This window comes from Salmo salar, chromosome ssa10 (genome assembly GCF_905237065.1).
Source record: "Salmo salar chromosome ssa10, Ssal_v3.1, whole genome shotgun sequence".
Taxonomy (NCBI): Eukaryota; Metazoa; Chordata; class Actinopteri; order Salmoniformes; family Salmonidae; genus Salmo; species Salmo salar.
The window spans coordinates 26,624,365-26,645,290 of NC_059451.1; the positions used below are offsets into that span (position 1 = coordinate 26,624,365).

The 20,926-nt window shown below is 41.9% G+C and overlaps 1 protein-coding gene across 1 annotated transcript in view; it reads right to left on the minus strand.

The window, feature by feature from the left end:
* Window positions 1-613: 613 nt before the first annotated feature.
* LOC106613892 (cytosolic carboxypeptidase 6) overlaps window positions 614-20,926 on the minus strand; it is a 402,565-nt gene continuing 382,252 nt past the window's right edge. Inside the window, exons 11-13 of the mRNA XM_045687571.1 lie at window positions 13,230-13,392; window positions 2,779-2,881; window positions 614-2,683 (exon numbers count right to left, since the gene is read on the minus strand). Of these exons, the coding sequence (XP_045543527.1) occupies window positions 2,572-2,683; window positions 2,779-2,881; window positions 13,230-13,392 (378 nt within the window). The 3' untranslated portion in view covers window positions 614-2,571. The remainder of the gene's footprint in view (window positions 2,684-2,778; window positions 2,882-13,229; window positions 13,393-20,926) is intronic.

A 20,926-nucleotide genomic window follows, 5' to 3' on the forward strand; every position in this document is an offset into this window, starting at 1 on the left:
ATAAAATATATTTTGATTTGTTTAACACTTTTGTGGTTAATACATGATTCCATATGTGTTATTTCATAGTTTTCATGTCTTCACTATTATTCTACAACGTAGAAAATAGTAAAACATAAAGAAAAACTCTGGAATGAGTAGGTATGTCCAAACTTTTGACTGGTACTGTATATACAAAAAAACACCCTTCCAACTAACCCTACACACTGTTCCTGCACCATGCAAATGGCTTGGGAGAAAGGGACACCACCACTCAACACATCCAGTAACTCTTCTAAAGTCAAATCTCGGCTCGTATACCCAAATACTTCCCTGGAGCTGCCACCACAACATCCATTTTCTGCGATTTACGTTCCATTTCTGCAGCACAGTTGATAACCATTGCTATGAACGCAGAGAAGCCAACCATACTGAAGCATATATTACTAGACATAGATCCCTCACCCTTGGACCCATCCTCCTCAATTTTCTGCACTGCTTCAGCATACAACACCTTCTGCACTACTCTGACTCTAGCAAAGCAAATATATTGGTGGTCATGTGACTCTTGGGGGAAAATAAAACTGGAATTCAATCAAATCTGCATTTGTAGACTGTGTTCAGTGGATCCAACAAAAGTCCAAAACCATTTATTGGGCAGATTGAGAATAAATAGTTACAATGGCCTGATAAATGATGAGAGCTGCAGAGCGATCAAATAAGTGGACTTTAGATCATGCCACGCATTTATTTTATTTGAGTAATGCTTAGAAAAACAAACTTCCAGTCTTGGACCCCACATTAGTCTTGCATTCATGATCATCCTTTGATGAGTAGTTATACACACCAACCTCTATTGGCTTTGTTATATACAGGGTGATGCTGACCACAGCAGGGCTCTAAACAGACTTGTTTGCAGTGCTTTTACATTTCAGTAATTTAGCAGATGCTCTCATCCAGAGTAACTTGTGTTAAGTGCCTTACTCAAGGGCACATTGACAGATATTCACCTAGTTGTCTCGGGGATTCGAGCCAGCGACCTTTCAGATACTGGCCCACTGCTCTTAACCATTAGGCTACCTGCAGCTGCAATTAACCATCCTCTTAGATAAACAAGAGCCTCTCGGATTTGGTAAGAGGCTAAATAATGCATAACAAATGTAAGGAAGGCTAATTAGAAATATAATTTTCTTGACTATTGAAGAGAAAATGTATTAACAATTCTCGCCTTCTCGCATGCATAGCTGTGTACAATTAATTAGAAAGTAATGTGCCCAGTCTCATTGAGAAAGCAATAGAGAATAATGGCTCTAGATAAAGCTTCAAATGATAGCAGCACAGTGGGGACCATGCACTTTGAATAGAAGGAAGCATTTTCCTGTGTGTGTGTATGTGCGCATGCAGTTTGTGTGTGTGTGTGTGTGTGTGTGTGTGTGTGTGCGTGTGCGAGAGAGAGAGAGAGAGATGCGCTAACATACACTTTAGTGTTGGACAGGTCCAGGTCTGACACATGTTCAGTGAAAGCATCAAAAGACAAATGTCTTTCGTCATTCTCGTACAGCCTCTCCATCTTCTCGTCAACCATGTAAAAGTCCTTTGTGTATGCTTTTATGCTGACAGATTGCCTCACTTATTCCAAATGACTGGTCTGAAAATTACATGTTGTTCTTCACGCCACACTTGACTAATGTACCATTCTCTCTCGCTCTCCTACTTATGCCTTTGTGTTGAGCAAATCCCATGGAGGGTGTTTTACATAATGCAGTGAAAAGCACTCTGTGCTCTGAACAGATAGGTTGAATAGATGTTTACATTGCAGTAAGATATGGAAATGAATGGATATCAGTCAATTCAGGGCAAGTTCATACTTGATAGATACCCATAATTTTCTATAGGGATTTCAAATTCATGAATTTTCTTCTATATTCTAATCCATGAAATGACTTCAGTTGAAATCAAATTGACCCTAAGTCTGTTTCCTTTAAATCGCAAACACCTGTGTAAACTAATGCACTGACAATGACTGAACATCAATTTCAAAAACTTACAAATGTGTGTTATATTTCAATGTTTTTTATCAACAGAATACTTAGATACCAATAAGGTCATAACTAAACAAAAATGGGTTACCCCTCCCATTAAACCCCTCCAAATAATGTAAGATACAGAGCGGCAAGATAAACACAAAATAAGTTACATACAAGAGAAAACACATGCACTTATTTTCAATGACATGCGTGAATACATTTTCATAAAAAGCAATACCTAAAATGGAAAAAGCACATTGTGGTAAAATATATGAATGATGTATGAAGGCCTCAAATGGAACATGAGATGTATATGTGTCAGCTAGATTCGTCCCATACACTTCATACAGTCAGAGCAACTTGCTCTAATGAAGTTCCATGGGTAAATATCCTCCAATTAACATGCTATCCAAAAGTGATCCGTTTGTGAAATTGCATCCTTTGTCTTGGGTTGATGCATCTAATTTTCATGAGGGCTGTGTGGATATAGTGTAGGGCTGTGAGTCAGGAGCCCTATACAGTGGTCAGACGGGACTGGTCTCTCCAGTATGTTATTGCCAGGTGTCTAGTACTCTCCTGTGATACTCTGGTTCTTCCTCTCTGCTCCTCTCTCACTCCCAGAAGTCCTCCCGTTCCCATTTCCATTCCCCTGTCGACCCTGGGACAATACCTCCATACTGAGGACACAAAAACATTAGTGAATATTATCAAGTTATAAACAAATAGGATGTAAACTGGACAAGTTATAGAAATGTGTCATTAGAAACACTACCTGTTGATGTGATTTGGGATTTGTAGTTTGGTGTCATCAATGAAGTTGTTGTGCCTGTAGTAGTCGAGGAAGGTGCGGGCAACATTTCTTCCCAGCTTCATGTCTGAGGGGACCGTGTTAAGGTTCTTTCCTATAACATGAACATATGGCGCTGTTAGCCTTTAGTTTAGTCAACAACAAGGCAATTTCTCCCTGGCTGGGAGGCATATACTGGAGTTACACTGTTTCATTTCACAAAGCCTCTAAATCCTGCCTCTGACGCTCTACTATTAATTGAATAAATAAATAAATAAATAAATAAAGCCCTAGTTTCTTCCTCACAGAACAAATAGAACCATTTGCAGTAAATAACTAAGCAATAACCAGTAGAGAAATGTGGCGTATAAATTACCAGGCTACAACACACTGTGTTCCGCACTTAGTGGAGGTAAATCAACTGCATCAGCCAAAAACACGAAGGTGGAAGGCATCACAGTGGCAATTACTTACCGCCTAGGCTTTTTTTAAATTCACAAGTCTAGCCCCCAGCCCCCACCACATTATGGAAGGCATGAATAACTTGAGACACTTGATCATAAAACTGGGTGGCCACTCTACATGCTGTTGCCATGACGCCGAGCTGGATTAGATCACAAACACAGATAATAACAAAATGATTTAGATTAAGGCAAAATGTAGATTTTTTTTTTTTTTTTAAACCACTGGTCAATCTAGACGAATCACTACACACATAACAGTATTTAAGACAATAGGGAAAACGATGAGAAAAAAATTCCCTCATGTACGATTATAATTCATAGGGCCAGAAAAAGAAAAAAAATGAGTTAGAACTACCAGTAATCCATATTTCATCAAAGATGGACACATAGGTTCCCCAGTCAAGGTGCTTTGCTGTTATGAATATATTCTTTACCAGACAGACCAAAATGATGAAATGACACAGAGACATAATTGTTCACCTCTTGTCATTTCCTTGTTGATGTTCAGATATGACCTGTCTATCTGTCACACCTCTGTGATTGAAACAAGTGCCCGTGAAAAAAATATAAAAAGAAAGTGATTGTGTATTTTTTGTATTATTATTCCTTTCAACGCTCAGATATTACCTAGGAAACATAAATCCAAGGCCTTATAGGTGAAATCCTATTATCCAAAGCTGTTAACTCAAACAATCCATCCTTGGGCTGAATTGAGTGTCTGGGTGGAGGTCCATGCCTTTGTGTCTTTTCAGTGAACACACGCACATGCACACACATCACACTGTATGGAAGCTAACATGTCATAGATTAACAGAGAATACAAGTCAAATCAAATTGTATTGGTCACCTACACATGGTTAGCAGATGTTAATGCGAGCGTAGCGAAATGCTTGTGCTTCTAGTTCTGACAGTGCAGCAATATCTAACAAGTAATCAACAATTCCACAACTACCCAACACACACAAATCTAAGTAAAGGGATGGAATAATAATATTTCCATATAAATACATGAATGAGCGATGACTGAGCGGTACAGGCAAGATGCAATAGATGGTATAGAATATAGACACTCTTGCTGACAGTTGTGGCTGCTTTGTGTGATATATTGTTGTCTCTACCTTCTTGCCCTTTGTGATGTTGTCTGTGCTACCATCATGCTATGTTGTTGTCTTAGGTCTCTCTTTATGTAGTGTTGTCGTGATGTTTTTTCCTATATTTATATTTTACTTATTTTTCATCCCAGCCCCCTTCCCCGCAGGAGGCCTTTTGCCTTTTGGTAGGCCGTTATTGTAAATAAGAATTTGTTCATAACTGACTTGCATAGTTAAATAAAGGTTAAATGAAAAAAATGAGATGAGTAGTGGCCAATGATTTCGAGTTTGTATGTAGGCAGCAGCCTCTCTGTGTCAGTGATGGCTGTTTAACAGTCTGATGGCCTTGAGATAGATGTTTTTCAGTCTTTCGGTCCCAGATTTGATGCACCTGTACTGACCTCGCCTTCTGGATGGTATCGGGGTGAACAGGCAGTGGCTCGGGTGGTTGTTGTCCTTGATGATCTTTTTGGCCTTCCTGTGACATCGGGTGCTGTAGGTGTCCTAGAGGGCAGGTAGTTTGCCGCCGGTGATGCGTTGTGCAAACCGCACCACCCTCTGGAGAGCCATGCAATTGTGGGCGGTGCAGTTGCCGTACCAGGAGGTGCTACAACCCAACATGATGCTCTCAATTGTGCATCTGTAAAAGTTTGTGAGGGTTTAAGGTGACAAGCTAAATATCTTCAGCCTCCTGAGGTTGAAGAGGCGCTTTTGCACCTTCTTCACCACACTGTATGTGTAGGGTGCCTCCCATTTGCCCTATTTTGGCTTTGAGTGCCAGCACCTTCCTCATCCCCCTTCCATACCCCACTGTTGCTACTCAGTCACCTTAGCCTGGATAGGTGGTGTCTCCGTGGGCCTCCATTCGTCACTCAGCCGGTCGATGGGCATTCTCTGCACAGCTCTAGCTCTTGTATTTACACCCATCTGTCTGGCGCTACAACCTCTGCATCATGCCATAAACTATTTTAGGCTCATAACCTGCTATGCATCTATAGTTACAATAATCTTCTTCTCTAGTTATTTTAGAAGGGTAACATGCAGTATCTTAATTCTAGCCTTATGTCATGTTGACCATCCTCTGAAGTGAGCACCATAATTTTGAGGATTCTTCTGAAGACATGATGCAGTACAACATACTTGTCCTCCATACACAATGACTGTTATAATCCAATACAGGTCTGTTTTAACCCAGAGTGCTCTCCATAAGGTTATCCTACACCAGCCTCTCCAGCCACTGAGAGACCACCATCCCTCATGTATCCCTGACATCTTCATTTTGACCTTGGGAAAGTTGTGTTACCCCGTGATCAAACGGTGCCAGCGCAAACGCATGCTCTGAGCAATGACAGAAATATCCCAGAAACCCGTGGAGTGCAGATGGCCTCTCAGCTTGTGATGTCACATCTCACATCTATTACAGGAAGTTGGTGATGGATGGCCGCTTCGGAAGGAAAATACTTCATCTGCATCACAGCTGCGGGCGGGACACTCCAACACCCTGATTGGCTGCTGACCTGTTGCCAAGGGCAACCAGAGCGGTCGGGATGAGCTGCTAGCGGCAGGAAGTGAGGACTCTGCCAAAGCACAGCCTGAGGGCAGCCCGCGAAGGAGGGCGGAAAGTTCCAAAACATCAACTCAACACACCAGGCAGGAGGAAAAGGTGTTGCATAATCAAGGGGGGGTGGAAGTTTGGCAGCCCTTCCAGCAATGGTGCATAAAGCAAAAAATGTATGCAGTTGGCAATATGTAAGTATTTTACTGACACAAAATGTCACATTCCACCTAGACAGTACATTTTCCCTTTCAGAATGAAGGTGCACATCAGAATATCTATATTACTATCAAAGTTCCTTCCAATTCCTTGTCTCCATAGAAAACATGGCTGCCCAATATAAGTAGGCCCATTGGCACAGTCAGGCAGAGAATAAGCCTTCCCTGAAGGACCTTCCCTGCCAAGATGGACAATATCTTCCTCTCAGGATAATTTCTATACTAAATCTCCCTGCCTGGACGCAGGACATCAGGCTAAACGACTGGACACTAGACAGCTGGCTCTGAACTCAATAACAGTCCATTCTACTGTAACTCACAAAGAGGACAGGCCAGGGAATACAGGATGTCCTCAGGAAACATGGCAAGAAATTTGGTGGTAAATTAGGGTGCTTCATTGTGTTATCAGATGGAGAACTGGACAGCAGTGGTAGACTACAGTAAAGCTCAGAGAGGACCTCTTTGTGGGGCTTGTTGGGTAAGGTGATGGGAACTCAACTTTTGGTACATTGGAATGTCAGGTCAATGAGAAGAGGAGAGTTGTGCTGGGTGCTCTGGCCTGCCAGATCTACAGTGGGGCAGAGAGGATACTGCAGCAGCTTTGGAGCATGAGGGGCTTTAATATCTCCTCTACCCTCTTGTAGGATCGATAAAGGCCTTTGTTGTGACTCAAGGACAAGCCACCATGGGGCTGATGAGGTGACGAGACAACGGGAAAATGGACACTCCACAGCAGATACGACAGATGATTTGTTTACCAAGCTGTTTATCTGCTTTCAGTGTAATGTGCCCAGTCTAAACAGACAGACGGACAATGATGCCCCAATGACAAGGAACAAAACACCAGCGTCCACAGCAGACCATCCCTAACAAGAAGACAAATTAGGGACATCAGCGCCATCAATACCATCAAGTGACAGGCCTGTCACCAGGGTGATACAAAGAGCCAATTAACAATGCTAATTAAAACAGTAAACAGCGGTGCACAAAGGGAGCATGTTTTCCCCCCGCAGCTAAACTATGTTCAAAGACCTTGTGTCCTTTTCCTATAAGAAACTTTGTAGCTAATGTGTAATGCTTCATTCATTAGACATCCAACACCTGTTCTCCCCCTTAAAGACATCCAGACACAAAACACAGGCATCCATGCAGTAACGAAGACATGCACACGCATGAACACACACACACACACACACACACACACACACACACACACACACACACACACACACACAGCTATCAGATAGGGCCTCATCTTCAGCAGACTCCTAATGGGGACTGACAGCAGTGATAAGGAGTAGCCCTGAGTGCTGCAGGTCTGGAGTCTGTCCAGTGTCCGTCACTTAAGAGGTGCAGAGGGCAGGCAGCAGATATGTCCAGTGGCTAGATTGGTAAGTACGTACATCTCATGCCATAAAGCTCTCAGAGCCACTGGCTGAGCAGCATCAGATGACCTCTATCTAATCTGTCTGTCTAAAAGCCAGTAGGGATGATGAAGGAAACTTCATTTAAGACTCCATGTATACTGTCACGCAAGTCAACTAATAGGGTTTTGAATGGCTTCAAATTCCTAATTATATTTGTTTGTGGATAAAAGTAAGACTACCCTGTGATTTAATGGAAAGGAGAAAGAAAAGAAGTCAACAATTGAGAGAATCCTACCACGTCTAATGATGATCTGAGGAGCATATTACTGCAACTGTGGGAGAATATCTGCCTACTTGTCACTGTCCATCAACTAAGTGTCATGATTAGCGAAGCCTGAAATGTTCAATTGGCAGGTTTGGTATTCAAATGTCCCTGTGTGAGTCACGCTCCCATACTTTGCGTGTGCCAATGTATTGCTGTTGTCAAAGTGATCTCCCAGACTGCAGCTAGCTGTCAGGCCGCGCCGTCTTCTGTGGGCTGGTGATTGATGTTGAAGCCAGGAGGAACCACCGAGCTGTCCGGTTCCACATTGTGCTCCTCGTGCTGTATCAATTTATGTGTATGGAACGTCTTCAGGACAGCACAACACTTAAGTGAGGCAGTGATACCAAACTAAGGGTTTGACAACATGGCCATGCTTGATTGAGTGAGACTTTTATGGTGAGGTCTTTCAGTAGCCGTCTGGACTGGAGTCTAAAGAACAGGGGGAAATGGCACACCGCCGGGACATGGAGCAGTCTCTCTTCAGTGGATCACAGCCCAGCGCTGGACTTGTTAACTCAAGAGTAAAAAGGGCAACGCATAGCTGCCTCTCACCACTGGCATGTCTGGTCACATGACATAGCTAGCGCTGGAGTCCATTGTCCAATCAACCCTCATCATCTTACTTTAAATAGATGGAAGGCATTGTGTAAAGTTCTATAAAAAAAACTAAAAGTGGGAAGACATGAAAGTCACAGATTACTTGCTCTCCCAGTCAAAGCATTAAGCTGGGTTTTGAATAAGGTCCCAGATTCTCTTAACATTCACACTGTCTGGTCTCTCTGTTAATGATGCTCTGACATTACAGTGTGTATACCACATCAAAAAGATCAAGTTTGATGGAGAAAATAGAATAACCTGAAAACCTCCACAATAACATAAAGGAGAAAATAGAATAACCTTGACAGAAAGGTAGACCAAATGTGTCTGCTCTGTCCTACTTCAGATGTATTACAAATAACATACTTGAAGTAAGACATAACATTTTAAATAATATCTTTTTTGAAGTTATTTTAAGAAAACAGCTCCATCACAAAGTCTTTGAGCAAGAGGTTGGTATTGTACCTTCCTCTGTTTGAGTGCTCATCTCTTCACAATGTTGCCAATCCCTATCCATGGAGAGCCATAACAGACCAGCACACAGAGACTATAGACTCAGAGGGACACCAGTCCTATGAAGCCACAGTGGAATCTTCCCAATAGGACTCCAGTCTAAGAACAAAGCAAATGCCTCAGTGAATTCTCAGCATGAAACATTGTTTCTCTCCATTTTGTGCAAGATTACAGGTGGTGAAATCATTAAACGACCAAGAATATTCCAACTGCTCTGGCGTGGAACATTCACAGCTTGCTCATCCAATATAATGAGCCTTTTAGACCTGGGTGACCATAGACGGGGGAAGGAAAGCAAGGAAAAATCTGTGAATTTGAAAAATATGAAATTCGCATTGACGTAGGGAGCAACAAAATACCCTCCCTCTGGCTAGAAACCTTTTGCAGGTTTTGAAAATAACCGTTTGTCTTACGTTTGATCCTACCCTCTGATGACACAGTGAAGCATTTTTTAGGACCTTTCGTCTTATCTTTTTAATCACAGAAATGGGCCTTTTTCACATATGTAGATACTAGTATTGTGCAGGAGATAATGAATATGATGTTGAAACGTGGCAGAATTGCCCTTTAAGATTTAATTTATGGTGACTACAAGGTCCTTCCATCAAATTAGTCCATTTTGGGTAGTGTAACTTGGTGATTTTGGTATTGTTGATTTCACCAAATTATTACATTCTGTCATGAAGAGCACATGTTCAACTTAATAAAAACATGTTTTCCCACCTTAAGAGGTTAAATAAAATAAAAAAGACTATAGTAAGTTCCTGTTAAATGCCAAATAAATAAAGCAAAATGGTTGACCGTAACAGGGTTGACCATAAAAGGGTTGACCGTAACAGGGTTGACCGTAAGAGGGTTGACCATAATAGGGTTGACCATAACAGGGTTGACCGTAACAGGGTTGACCGTAACAGGGTTGACCGTAACAGGGTTGACCATAACAGGGTTGACCGTAAGAGGGTTGACCATAATAGGGTTGACCGTAACAGGGTTGGCGGAAATAGGGTTGACGATTTCATCTTAAATCAGCCTTACATCCCCTTGTGACAGGGGGAATAGAAGCTTGTTGTGTGCAGGGAGAGGCAACTGAATGCAAGCTTAACAAAAAACAATGTATTGGTAAAATTATGGGTAACAGGGTTGACGTGTTATGCTTGACCCACCACAAAACACCAGAAAATGTCCGAAAAGAGTAGAACCAGCTCATCTGCTTTTACACTATGATTTTACTATTAGATGTTCAATGCTTGTTTAAAAAAATATTTAAAAAGGAATAGTTTCACCATATTAAAACGAGAATTCAGTTCACGTAATAGGGTGGACAACGTAAGGTCAGGTTTTTGTTTTCATTACCTTAAAAATTAATCACTAATCATATGAAATAAATAATAGCCTTCAGAAATGACTTTGTCAAAGCATCCAAATAACTAGGGCTTTACAATGATGGTGAAACTTTGAGACATTTTTTGGGGGGGTTAAGTGTGTTAAATCTTAATAGAAGTCACAGAGAGTGCACAGAGGGACGAGTCAAAATGGGCACTTCATTTAATATAACAGGCTTTAAACAGGAGAAGGGGGGATTCATTTGGGGGTCCAGGTAATTATTTATTAATAATTCATTCATTTTTAGAGCGGGAGGGGGGTTGCAAAGCATAAAAGGTCTTTGTTGATGATTTGTACGCTCAATAGACCAGATCACCGGGGTGTAAAAAGCGACATGGCTGGTTCCTTCAACCTGTCTGACCCCAATCTTTGCTCTACACGAAGTCCCCGCTGCCCTTTCCCTGCATAGTGCTGACACTCCCCCTCCCCAAGCCCAGCTACACGCATCCCCCAGGCCTGTTCCTGCCTGACCACCAGCAGGGCCCCCACACCCTACCATGACTCAGTCCCCCCTCCACATCCCGACCGCCCACTAGGCTCGCCGCCATGGTATTCCTATATAATGTTCTTCCATTTACATTAATACCTCAGCTCATCCATCTTGTTTTCAGCCAGCATACTTTAGCGCAGAGAGACCAACAAAGACAGCCAGTAAACACTGCTACTCCAGAAGCATAAAGGGGGTGTGACGGACCGCAGCAGCTCTGTTCTGTTTTCTTATCTCTTTCTTTAAGCCCACTGCACAGCGACAAATAATCAAGGGACTTGTTGTGCACTTGCAGTGTGTGGCTATCACCGTGGTTATGCTATGTGCATACATATTACAGCAGCCTCTCTGTTCCGACTGTCTCCTCTGTACAGCACAGCTCTTTTATGTGGGAAACAAAGAAAGGAACATTTTCAAGGAGAGGAGCATCACGGGTAAATTATGACTCTTTCCACACACAGTAAATTGATTTTTTTTGTTTCCATCCCCTCTCTGACACTAAGGGAAAAGAATCTCCTGGAGGCAGTGTAATTCTACATGGATGGGTTTCTTATTATAGCGAGCCAGCCAACTAGGCCTTGGACTTGACAGTTCAGCGGAGCACTGGGTTGGGGGAAAACATTGAGTGAGATGAGAAGGCTTTACAGCCCTTTTGATATAAACACAAGATAAATAAATAATTAAACAAAGAAGTGAATGGATGCCCTGTATATAAGGGTCGCTGGCAGTGGGTTGTCTACAGTGTGACAGAGTGATACAAGGCAGGCAGGGACAGAGCCACAGACAGACACCTCACCCTCCTGGCACTAGAGGGCACTTACGCTGCACAGAATATCTCCTCTCATCTCAAAACAGGGAATATGGGCACTGTATAGTACACCTTACTGCCTGTAGGCTGACTCCATACCACTCTGGTTTTCTGCTTCTTCTCCATCCCATGGATCTGAGATGTGTCTCCTCTTTTCCAACAAATTTGTTAAAATGGTTAAAAACAAGTTAATCTGAAGGAACATTTTAGTCTATAGAGAATGTCTATTTAACTATTTAATGTCTATTTATCTTTTAAGGCTCCTGAGTGGCGCAGCGGTCTAAGACACTGCATCTCAGTGCACGAGAAGTCACTAAAGTCCCTGGTTTGAAACCAGGCTGTATCACATCCGGCCGTGATTGGGAGTCCCATAGAGCGGCACACAATTAGCCCAGCGTAGTTTGGGTTTGGCGGGAGTAGGCCGTCATTGTAAATAAGAGTTTGTTCTTAACTGACTTGCCTGGTTAAATAAAGGTTACACATTTAACCCTGAATGCATTTGGAGTGTACAAAAGACTATGCAATTAACAGGCCTGCTATTCTATTCTTCATCACAACAAAAGCAGAACACACATGCTCTCTACCTCTTTTGTAAACAAAATCAATGGGGCAGGTGCTGCCTTCCCACTGTCACTACGTATCTGGCTGAACAAAAGAGCAAGGCAGCGCTCAGGTGGATAAGGGCTGACCTGACTCGTCTACATCTCAGCCCTGTACTGCCTGTCGATCGAGCCAGGCCTCCAATAATGACTAGGAAATCAATAGGCTCTCGTCTGGCCCTAAATGAGGTTGTTACTATAGGGGCAGGCAGAGTGTGGATAAACGCTGGGGGATGGAGAACCAGTACAATAGACTGACATTATCACCGTCAGCCCTCATTAGCGGGCTCTACAGACGGCTGTTCTGTTGCATGGTGTACAGACACGGCCCAGATAATTTCACTGGCCAAGACATCTGCACAGGGCTGGCTTTTGTCTACTCAGGAGTAGCATTGATTTGGAGAATCAGACCTTTTGTAGTCCGGAGTATCTCCCTCAAGAAGACACAAATTCAATCTGCCCACAGTGCCCAATCGCTGCGCACAGACTGGGCTCTCAGGGAGAAATCGGATTCTGTTTTCGATGCGTGTTGGTGTCCACAAAAACACAAAACACTGTTAGTGTTTGTACACTGGTTTGCTGGCTCAATGACATGAGCCTTTCAATATACGACAGAACCTCACACTCAATTTCCCTTTAAACCAATCTGTGCTGTAGCCTGCATCCCACAAGTCCCAGGCACCAGTAATATACCCTCCCTTTGCAACCCTAGTCCCAGGCACCACAACACACAATCCCCTCTGTTCCTGTTGCATATCTTGTCCTACATGGATGGACAGGGTGTATTGATGTAACTATCAATCAACTCTGACACCAATACAGCATGCTTTCTATGGGATGTGAAGCTCTGAAGTTTGGGGAAGTTAGTGGAGGGAGAGAGGAGACATACACGTGTCGTGTGCTCCATCTCTGTCTCTCCCCCTGATGCCTCCTCTCCTTTCTCCTCCATCAGCCAGCGGGGGAGGCTGGGAAGGCGTGGGCCCGGCCAGGCTCCCTGGGAACCCTGATGACAATGAGAGAGAAGGATACAGGTGTCCTCGGTGTAGGGAACGGGCGACGTGCTCCCCGCTGCCATGTAGCTGTAGAAGGACACCTCCAGGGTGTAGCAGTAGGACGTGTCGTCCAGCAGGCCACCCAGGAAGCGCCTCCCGGTGCCAGCCTTCACCACGTCACGGTTAAATGACGTGTTGGACTGTGAAGTGAAAAACTGTTAATACAGAGTATGTTCTATTATACCAACATTATAAATCAATAATTAGTCAGACAAGTGACAAAGTATATGTGTATAGAAGCCGAAACACGTCAGAGTTTTAAAACTTTGTTTCCATTGAACATGCCATTCAAATAAAGGTATTTTATTTAATTATATGAAGAGTGCCTTGGTCCTCCTTTTTTTGGTGTATATAAGTATGTTGGTGAATTTCAATGCTTAATTCTAATAATTCCCACACAACTCATTGTGGTCTTGTTGTAATGCATATATGTCCAATCAAACGAGCATTTTAGACCAATGGGACATTTGTGTTGATATACTTATAAGAAAGCCAATGGTCCAAACTTCATGTCACTATCATAATCCTTTCAAAAGTTATTGGAGTTTTTAAACTTTTAAATTGACAGAATTAGGGTGACTAAATCAATGGAGGCCAGAGAACACGTGGTCAAAAATCTGGAAAATTTAACTGCGTCAATTTGGCTGGATTCTGTGTAAGAATTAAGCCTACTTGGTTAACATTACCTGACAGGCTCACTTTCCAATTGAACTCATCTTTCTCCTCAACTCCACAGGATATAAAACAATATAGAGGTAAGATGGATATCGATTTTGAATACATGACATGTAGTATTTTCATATTTTATTATACGCTTTTCATATTATTTCGAAATTCCTGTTTTTCGAAGATTTCTCACGAAAAGAATCTCTGAAATATCAACGGAGCACTGAGCGTATACTAAGATTTTTATTTTCAAAGCCTTTTACATTTAATTCAGCTCGTCATGTTAATTTAGCATTTTGCTACCCGCGCAACAACTTTGAAGATGACAACCTCAAAATGTTAAATTATCAAACGTTGTTACGACAAACCTGCACCGCCATGTCAACAGAGCTCGATATAGACAGGTTAGCTGACAAATGGGGGCAGAAGTCCAATCAGTTGTGATTCTGGATGGCCAGATAGCTTGCAATAATGACACGAAGCTGCCATGTGGAGAATTGTAGGTGGCTCGTTTCAGCTAGTTTTTATCTTGTCCTTGATTCCATGTCTTGTTTTGAGGTGTTTTTACTGATGTCACTTCTATGCTAATATGGCAAAAATTCACTAGCTAGCTAACCATGAACTGTAACGATGTATTTGAGAGACAAGTACTCATTGTCAAATCAAAAATCAAATAAAATTGTATTTGTCACAAGCTTCGTAAACAACAGGTGTAGACTAACAGTGAAATGCTTACTTATGGGCCCTTCCCAACAATGCAGAGAGAAAAATAGAAAGATAATAACACAAATAAATACACAATGAGTAACGATAATTTAGCATAGGGGTAAAGTGTCCGGGTAGCAACAGTGCCCTGAAAAAGTATTTGCCCCCTTTTAAAGTCTCTACTTTTTAATTTTTTTATATATATATACTGAATGTTATCAGATCTTCAACCAAAACCAAATATTAAAGCTGAGTTAAAGCAGTTATGCATTCAAGAGTGGGCTAAAATACCTCCACAGCGATGTGAGAGACTAATAAAATTTAAATAATCAAAAACTAAAGGAAGCATTTGTTTGCAGTCATTGCAGCTCAAGGTGTCACAACCAGTTATTGAGTGTAAGGGGGCAATTCCTTTTCACACAGGGGAATTGGGTGTTGCATAACTTCATTATTTAATTAAGTATCCATTTTTGTTATTTGTAAACTCAGGTTCACTTTATCTAAGGTTTTGGTTGAAGATCTGCTAACATTCAGTATCAAAAATAAGTGAAAATCAGAAAGGGGCAAATACTTTTTCACGGCACTGTATTTGGTTAACTATTTAGCAGTCTTATGGCTTGGGGGTAGAAGATGTTCAGGATCCTGTTGGTTCCAGACTTGGTGCAAATGTACACTGAACAAAAATATAAAACGCAACATGTTGGTCCCATGTTCCATGAGCTGAAATAAAAGATCCCGGAAATGTTCCATACATACAAAAAGCTTATTTCTCAAAAATGTTGTGCACAAATTTGTTAACATCTCTGTTAGTGAGCATTTCCCCTTTGCCAAGATAATCCATCCATCAGACAGTTGTGGCATATCAAGAAGCTGATTAAACAGCATGATCATTACACAGGTGCACCTTGTGCTGGGGACAATAAAAGGCCACTAAAATGTGTAACTTTGTCAGACAACACAATAGAGCCCCACAGTGGTGTCATAATACCCATAAAACCTAGCGGTCAAAAAGGGAAATGGTTCCAATCGTTTTTCCACCATTCATTTTCCCATAGGGAATTTTAGAAACACTTAAAATAAGAGTTGTGTTTCGTGTAGGATTACCCTGACATGACGTTATGATAACAATGTAAATCTCTCTCGGACAAGGTGACTTTTGTCAATATATTCGTCTCTATTTACAGATTGGAAAATGCTAATTAGTATCAAAGTAGACATCATGCAAGACTACAAATCCCTGCAAGCTCCTGAACGTCATCTCTAGCTGACACATTTGCTAACATGTAGTGTCAATTTAAAACTTGCACAAGACAGTTTGCAAAATTGTAAATTTAAAGACATTTAGCCAATGTATTACTACATTTAGCTAACATTAGATAGTTAATCCAGAGATTCTTACCTTTGCCTTGATTTGGCAGTCTCGTCCAGATCACCATGGCATTTGTAGCTCTTTATGATAGCCACATTAGCAGCTAATTCGCATTTCATTTTGGGGGGGGGGGGTAAATACAGATTAATATATTGATAAATCACCTTGTCCTAGAGAGATTGACACGGTTATCAAAACGTCACGCTAGGGTAAGCCTACACGAAACACAGCTTTTATTTTAAGAGTTTCTAAAATTCCCTATGGGGGAAAAAAACTATTGGAAGCTTTTTCTTGTTTGACCACTAGGTCACAGATGTCTCAAGTTGAGGGAGTGTGCAATTGGCATACTGACTGCAGGAATGTCTACCAGAGCTGTTGCCAGAGAATTTAATGTTAATTTCTCTACCATAAGCCGCCTCCAACGTCATTTTAGAGAATTTGGCAGTATATCCAACCTTCCTCACAACCACAGACAACGTGCATGGCGATGTGTGGGTGAGCGTTTTGCTGTTCACAACGATGAATTTTGAGTTCCCCATGGTGGCGATGGGGTTATGGTATGGGCAGGCATAAGCTACGAACAATGAACACAATTGCATTTTATCAATGTCAATTTCAATGCACAGTGATAACGTGACGGGATCCTGAGGCCCCTTGTCTTGGCATTCATCCGTCCCATCACCTAATATTTCAGCAGGATAATTCACGGCCCCATGTTGCAAGGATTGGTACACAATTCCTGGAAGCTGAAAATGTTCCAGTTCTTCCATGACCTGCATACTCAACCAGATATGTCCCGATTGAGTACGTTTGGGATGCTCTGGGTCAACGTGTACGACAACGTGTTCCAGTTCCGTCCAATATCCAGAAACTCTGCACAGCCATTGAAGTGGGACAACATTCCACAGGCCACAATCAACAGCCAGATCAACTATGCGAAGGAGATGTGCTGCATGAGGCAAATGGTCACACTAGATACTGACTGGTTTTCTAATCCATGCCTGTACTTATTTTTTTAAGGTATCTGTGACCAACAGATGCATATCTGTATTCCCAATCATGTGAAATTCATAGATTAGGGCCTTATACATTCATTTAAATTGACTGATTCCATATATGAACTGTAACTCAGTAAAATCATTGAAATAGTTTTCTGTTGCGTTTATATTTATATATGTATTTATCTTTTCAATAAACATTGGAGAGGCATATACAGTGCCTTCGGAAAGTATTCAGGCCCTTTGACTTTTTCCACTTTGTAACTTTGCAACCTTATTCTAAAATGGGTTAAATAAATAAAAATAATTAGCAATCTACACACAATACCCCATAATGACAAAGTGAAAACAGGTTTAGATATTTCTGCAAATTTATAAAAATAAAAAACAGAAACCTTATTTACATAGTATTCAGACACTTTGCTATGAGACTCGAAATTGAGCTCAGGTGCATCCTGTTTACATTGATCATCCTTGAGATGTTTCTACAACTTGATTGGAGTCCACCTGTGATAAATTCAAATGTTTGGACATGATTTGGAAAGCCACAGTTGACAGTGCAAGTCAGAGCAAAAACCAAGCCATGAGGTCGAAGGAATTGTCCGTAGAGCTCTGAGACAGGATTATGTTGAAGCACAGATCTGGGGAAGGGTACCAAAAAATGTCTGCAGCATTGAAGGTCTCCAAGAACACAGTGGCCTCCATCATTCTTAAATGGAAGAAATTTGAACCACCAAGGCTCTTCCTAGAGCTGGCCGCCCAGCAAAACTGCACCATCGGGGGAGAAGGGCCTTGGTCAAGGAGGTGACCAAGAACCCGATGGTCACTCTGACAGAGCTGTAGAGTTCCTCTGTGGAGATGGGAGAACCTTCCAGAAGGACAACCATCTCTGCAGCACTCCACCAATCAGGCCTTTATGGTAGAGTGGCCAGATGGAAGCCACTCCTCAGTAAAATGCAAATTACAGCCTGCTTGGAGTTTGCCAAAAGGCACCTAAAGACTCTCAGACAATGAGAAACAAGATTCTCTGGAAACCAAGACTGAACTCTTTGGCCTAAATGCCAAGCGCCACGTCTGAAGGAAACCTGGCACCATCCCTATGGTGAAGCATGGTGGTGGCAGCATCATGCTGTGGGATGTTATTCAGTAGCAGGGACTGGGAGACTAGTCAGGATCAAGGGAAAGATGAAGGGAACAAAGTACAGAGAGCTCCTTGATGAAAACATGCTCGAGAGCGCTCAGGACCTCAGACTGCGGCGATGGTTCATCTTCCAACAGGACAATGACCCTAAGCACACAGCCAAGACAAAGCAGGATTGGCTTCGGGACAAGTCTCTGAATGTCCTTGAGTGGCCCAGCCAAAGCCCGGACTTGAACGCTATCAAATATCTCTGGAGAGACCTGAAAATAGCTGTGCAGCAACGCTCCCCATCCAACCTGACAGAGATTGAGAGGACCTGCAGAGAAGAATGGGAGAAACTCCTCAAACACAGGTGTGCCAAGCTTGTAGTGTCATACCCAAGAAGACTCAATGCTGTAATTGCTGCCAAAGGTGCTTCAAAGTCATTTATATTTTTTAAAATAAATTATCAAAAATTTCTAAAAACCTGTTTTTGCTTTGTCATTATGGGTTGTGTGTAAATATAATTTTTTCCCCTTATCGATATAATCAATTTCAGAATAAGGCTGTAGCATAACAAAATGTGGAAAAAGTCAAGGGCTCAGGAATACTTCCCGAAGGCACTGTAGTTTACGTGTTGTCAACAATCTAAGCCATCGCTGTCTGTTTAGCCCCATAGTTGCGCATGTGTTGGTTTTGTTGCTAAACAACCAACCATCTAATAGGTTACAAAATCCGACATTTTTTATAAAATGAACGATTCAGAACATGAATAATCCTATTTGTCTTGGTAAAATGTATTTTATAACATAAGGAAGTGAAATTTCATCACCAAAGTGTGTTTTCACCTACTCTGGTCAGAGTGGGTGGACACCCTCCATATGACATGCATTTTCAGTCAGCTTCAGTGTAATACATGATTAAGTCAATTTAGTTTCCATTGCACTCTAGTAGTCTACTCAACATGAATGGAACTTGACCCCTGTAACGTAAATGCAGGGTTGGCTTTCACTCCGGGCAGTTTTCACTTATTGATTTCTATGTGCTTTGGGCAGTGCGGAAAGAGCAGGAAATAGAGAGCACAGTAAGGGACATGACTTCTGGCCTGCTGTCACCACTACTGTACACACCCCAATGGTATACACTCACACTCGACGCGCACACAAACATGCAGAAATGCACACACACACAAACGGTGTGGTGAAGATGGTGCTGCAGTGGATAGTTGCCGTCTTATGGGCTAACCAATTCTGATATTTAGTGTTTTTTTTACGCCGATCTTAACTTGTTTTACATACAGTTGAAGTCGGAAGTTTACATGCACCTTAGACAAATACATTTAAACTCTGTGTTTCACAATTCCTGACATTGAATCAGAGTAAAAATGTCCTGCCTTAGGTGAGTTAGGATAACCACTTTATTTTAAGAATGTGAAATGTCAGAATAATAGTAGAGAGAATTATTTATTTCAGCTTTTATTGCTTTCATCACATTCCCAGTGGGTCAGAAGTTTACATACACTCAGTTAGTATTTGGTAGCATTGCCTTTAAATTGTTTAACTTGGGTCAAATGTTTCGGGTAGCCTTCCACAAGCTTCCCACAATAAGTTGGGTGAATTTTGGCCCATTCCTCCTGACAGAGCTGGTGTAACTGAGTCAGGTTTGTAGGCCTCCTTGCTCGCACACACTTTTTCAGTTCTGCCCACAAATTTTCTATAGGATTGAGGTCAGGGCTTTGTGATGGCCATTCCAATACCTTGACTTTGTTGTCCTTAAGCCATTTTGCCACAACTTTGGAAGTATGCTTGGGGTCATTGTCCATTTGGAAGACCCATTTGCGACCAAGCTTTAACTTCCTGACTGATGTCTTGAGATGTTGTTTCAATATATTTACATAATTTTCCTTCCTCATGATGCCATCTATTTTGTGAAGTGCACCAGTCCCTCCTGCAGCAAAGCATCTCCACAACATGATGCTGTCACCCCCGTGCTTCACGGTTGGGATTGGGTTCTTCGGCTTGCAAGCCTCCCCCTTTTTCCTCCAAACATAACAATGGTCATTATGGCCAAACAGTTCTATTTTTGTTTCATCAAACTAGAGGACATTTCTCCAAAAAGTACGATCTTTGTCCCATGTGCAGTTGCAAACCGTAGTCTGGCTTTTTTATGGCGGTTTTGGAGCAGTGGCTTCTTCCTTGCTGAGCAGCCTTTCAGGTTATGTCGATAAATGACTCGTTTTACTGTGGATATAGATACTTTTGTAGCTGTTTCCTCCAGCATCGTCACAAGGTCCTTTGCTGTTGTTCTGGGATTGATTTTCACTTTTCGCACCAAAGTACGTTCATCTCTAGGAGACAGAATGCGTCTCCTTCCTGAGCGGTATGATGGCTGCGTGGTCCCATGGTGTTTATACCTGCGTACTATTGTTTGTACAGATGAACGTGGTACCTTCAGGCGTTTGGAAATTGCTCCCAAGGATGAACCAGACTTGTGGAGTTCTACAATTATTTTTCTGGGGTCTTGGCTGATTTATTTTGATTTTTCTTATGATGTCAAGCACAGAGGCACTGCGTTTGAAGGTAGGCCTTGAAATACATACACAGGTACATCTCCAATTGACTCAAATGATGTCAATCAGAAGCTTCTAAAGCCATGACATCATTTTCTGGAATTTTCCAAGCTGTTTAAAGGCACAGTCAACTTAGTGTATGTAAACTTCTGACCCACTGGAATTGTGATACAGTGAAATAATCTGTCTGTAAATAAGTTTTGGAAAAATGACTTGTGTCATGCACAAAGTAGATGTCCTAACCGAC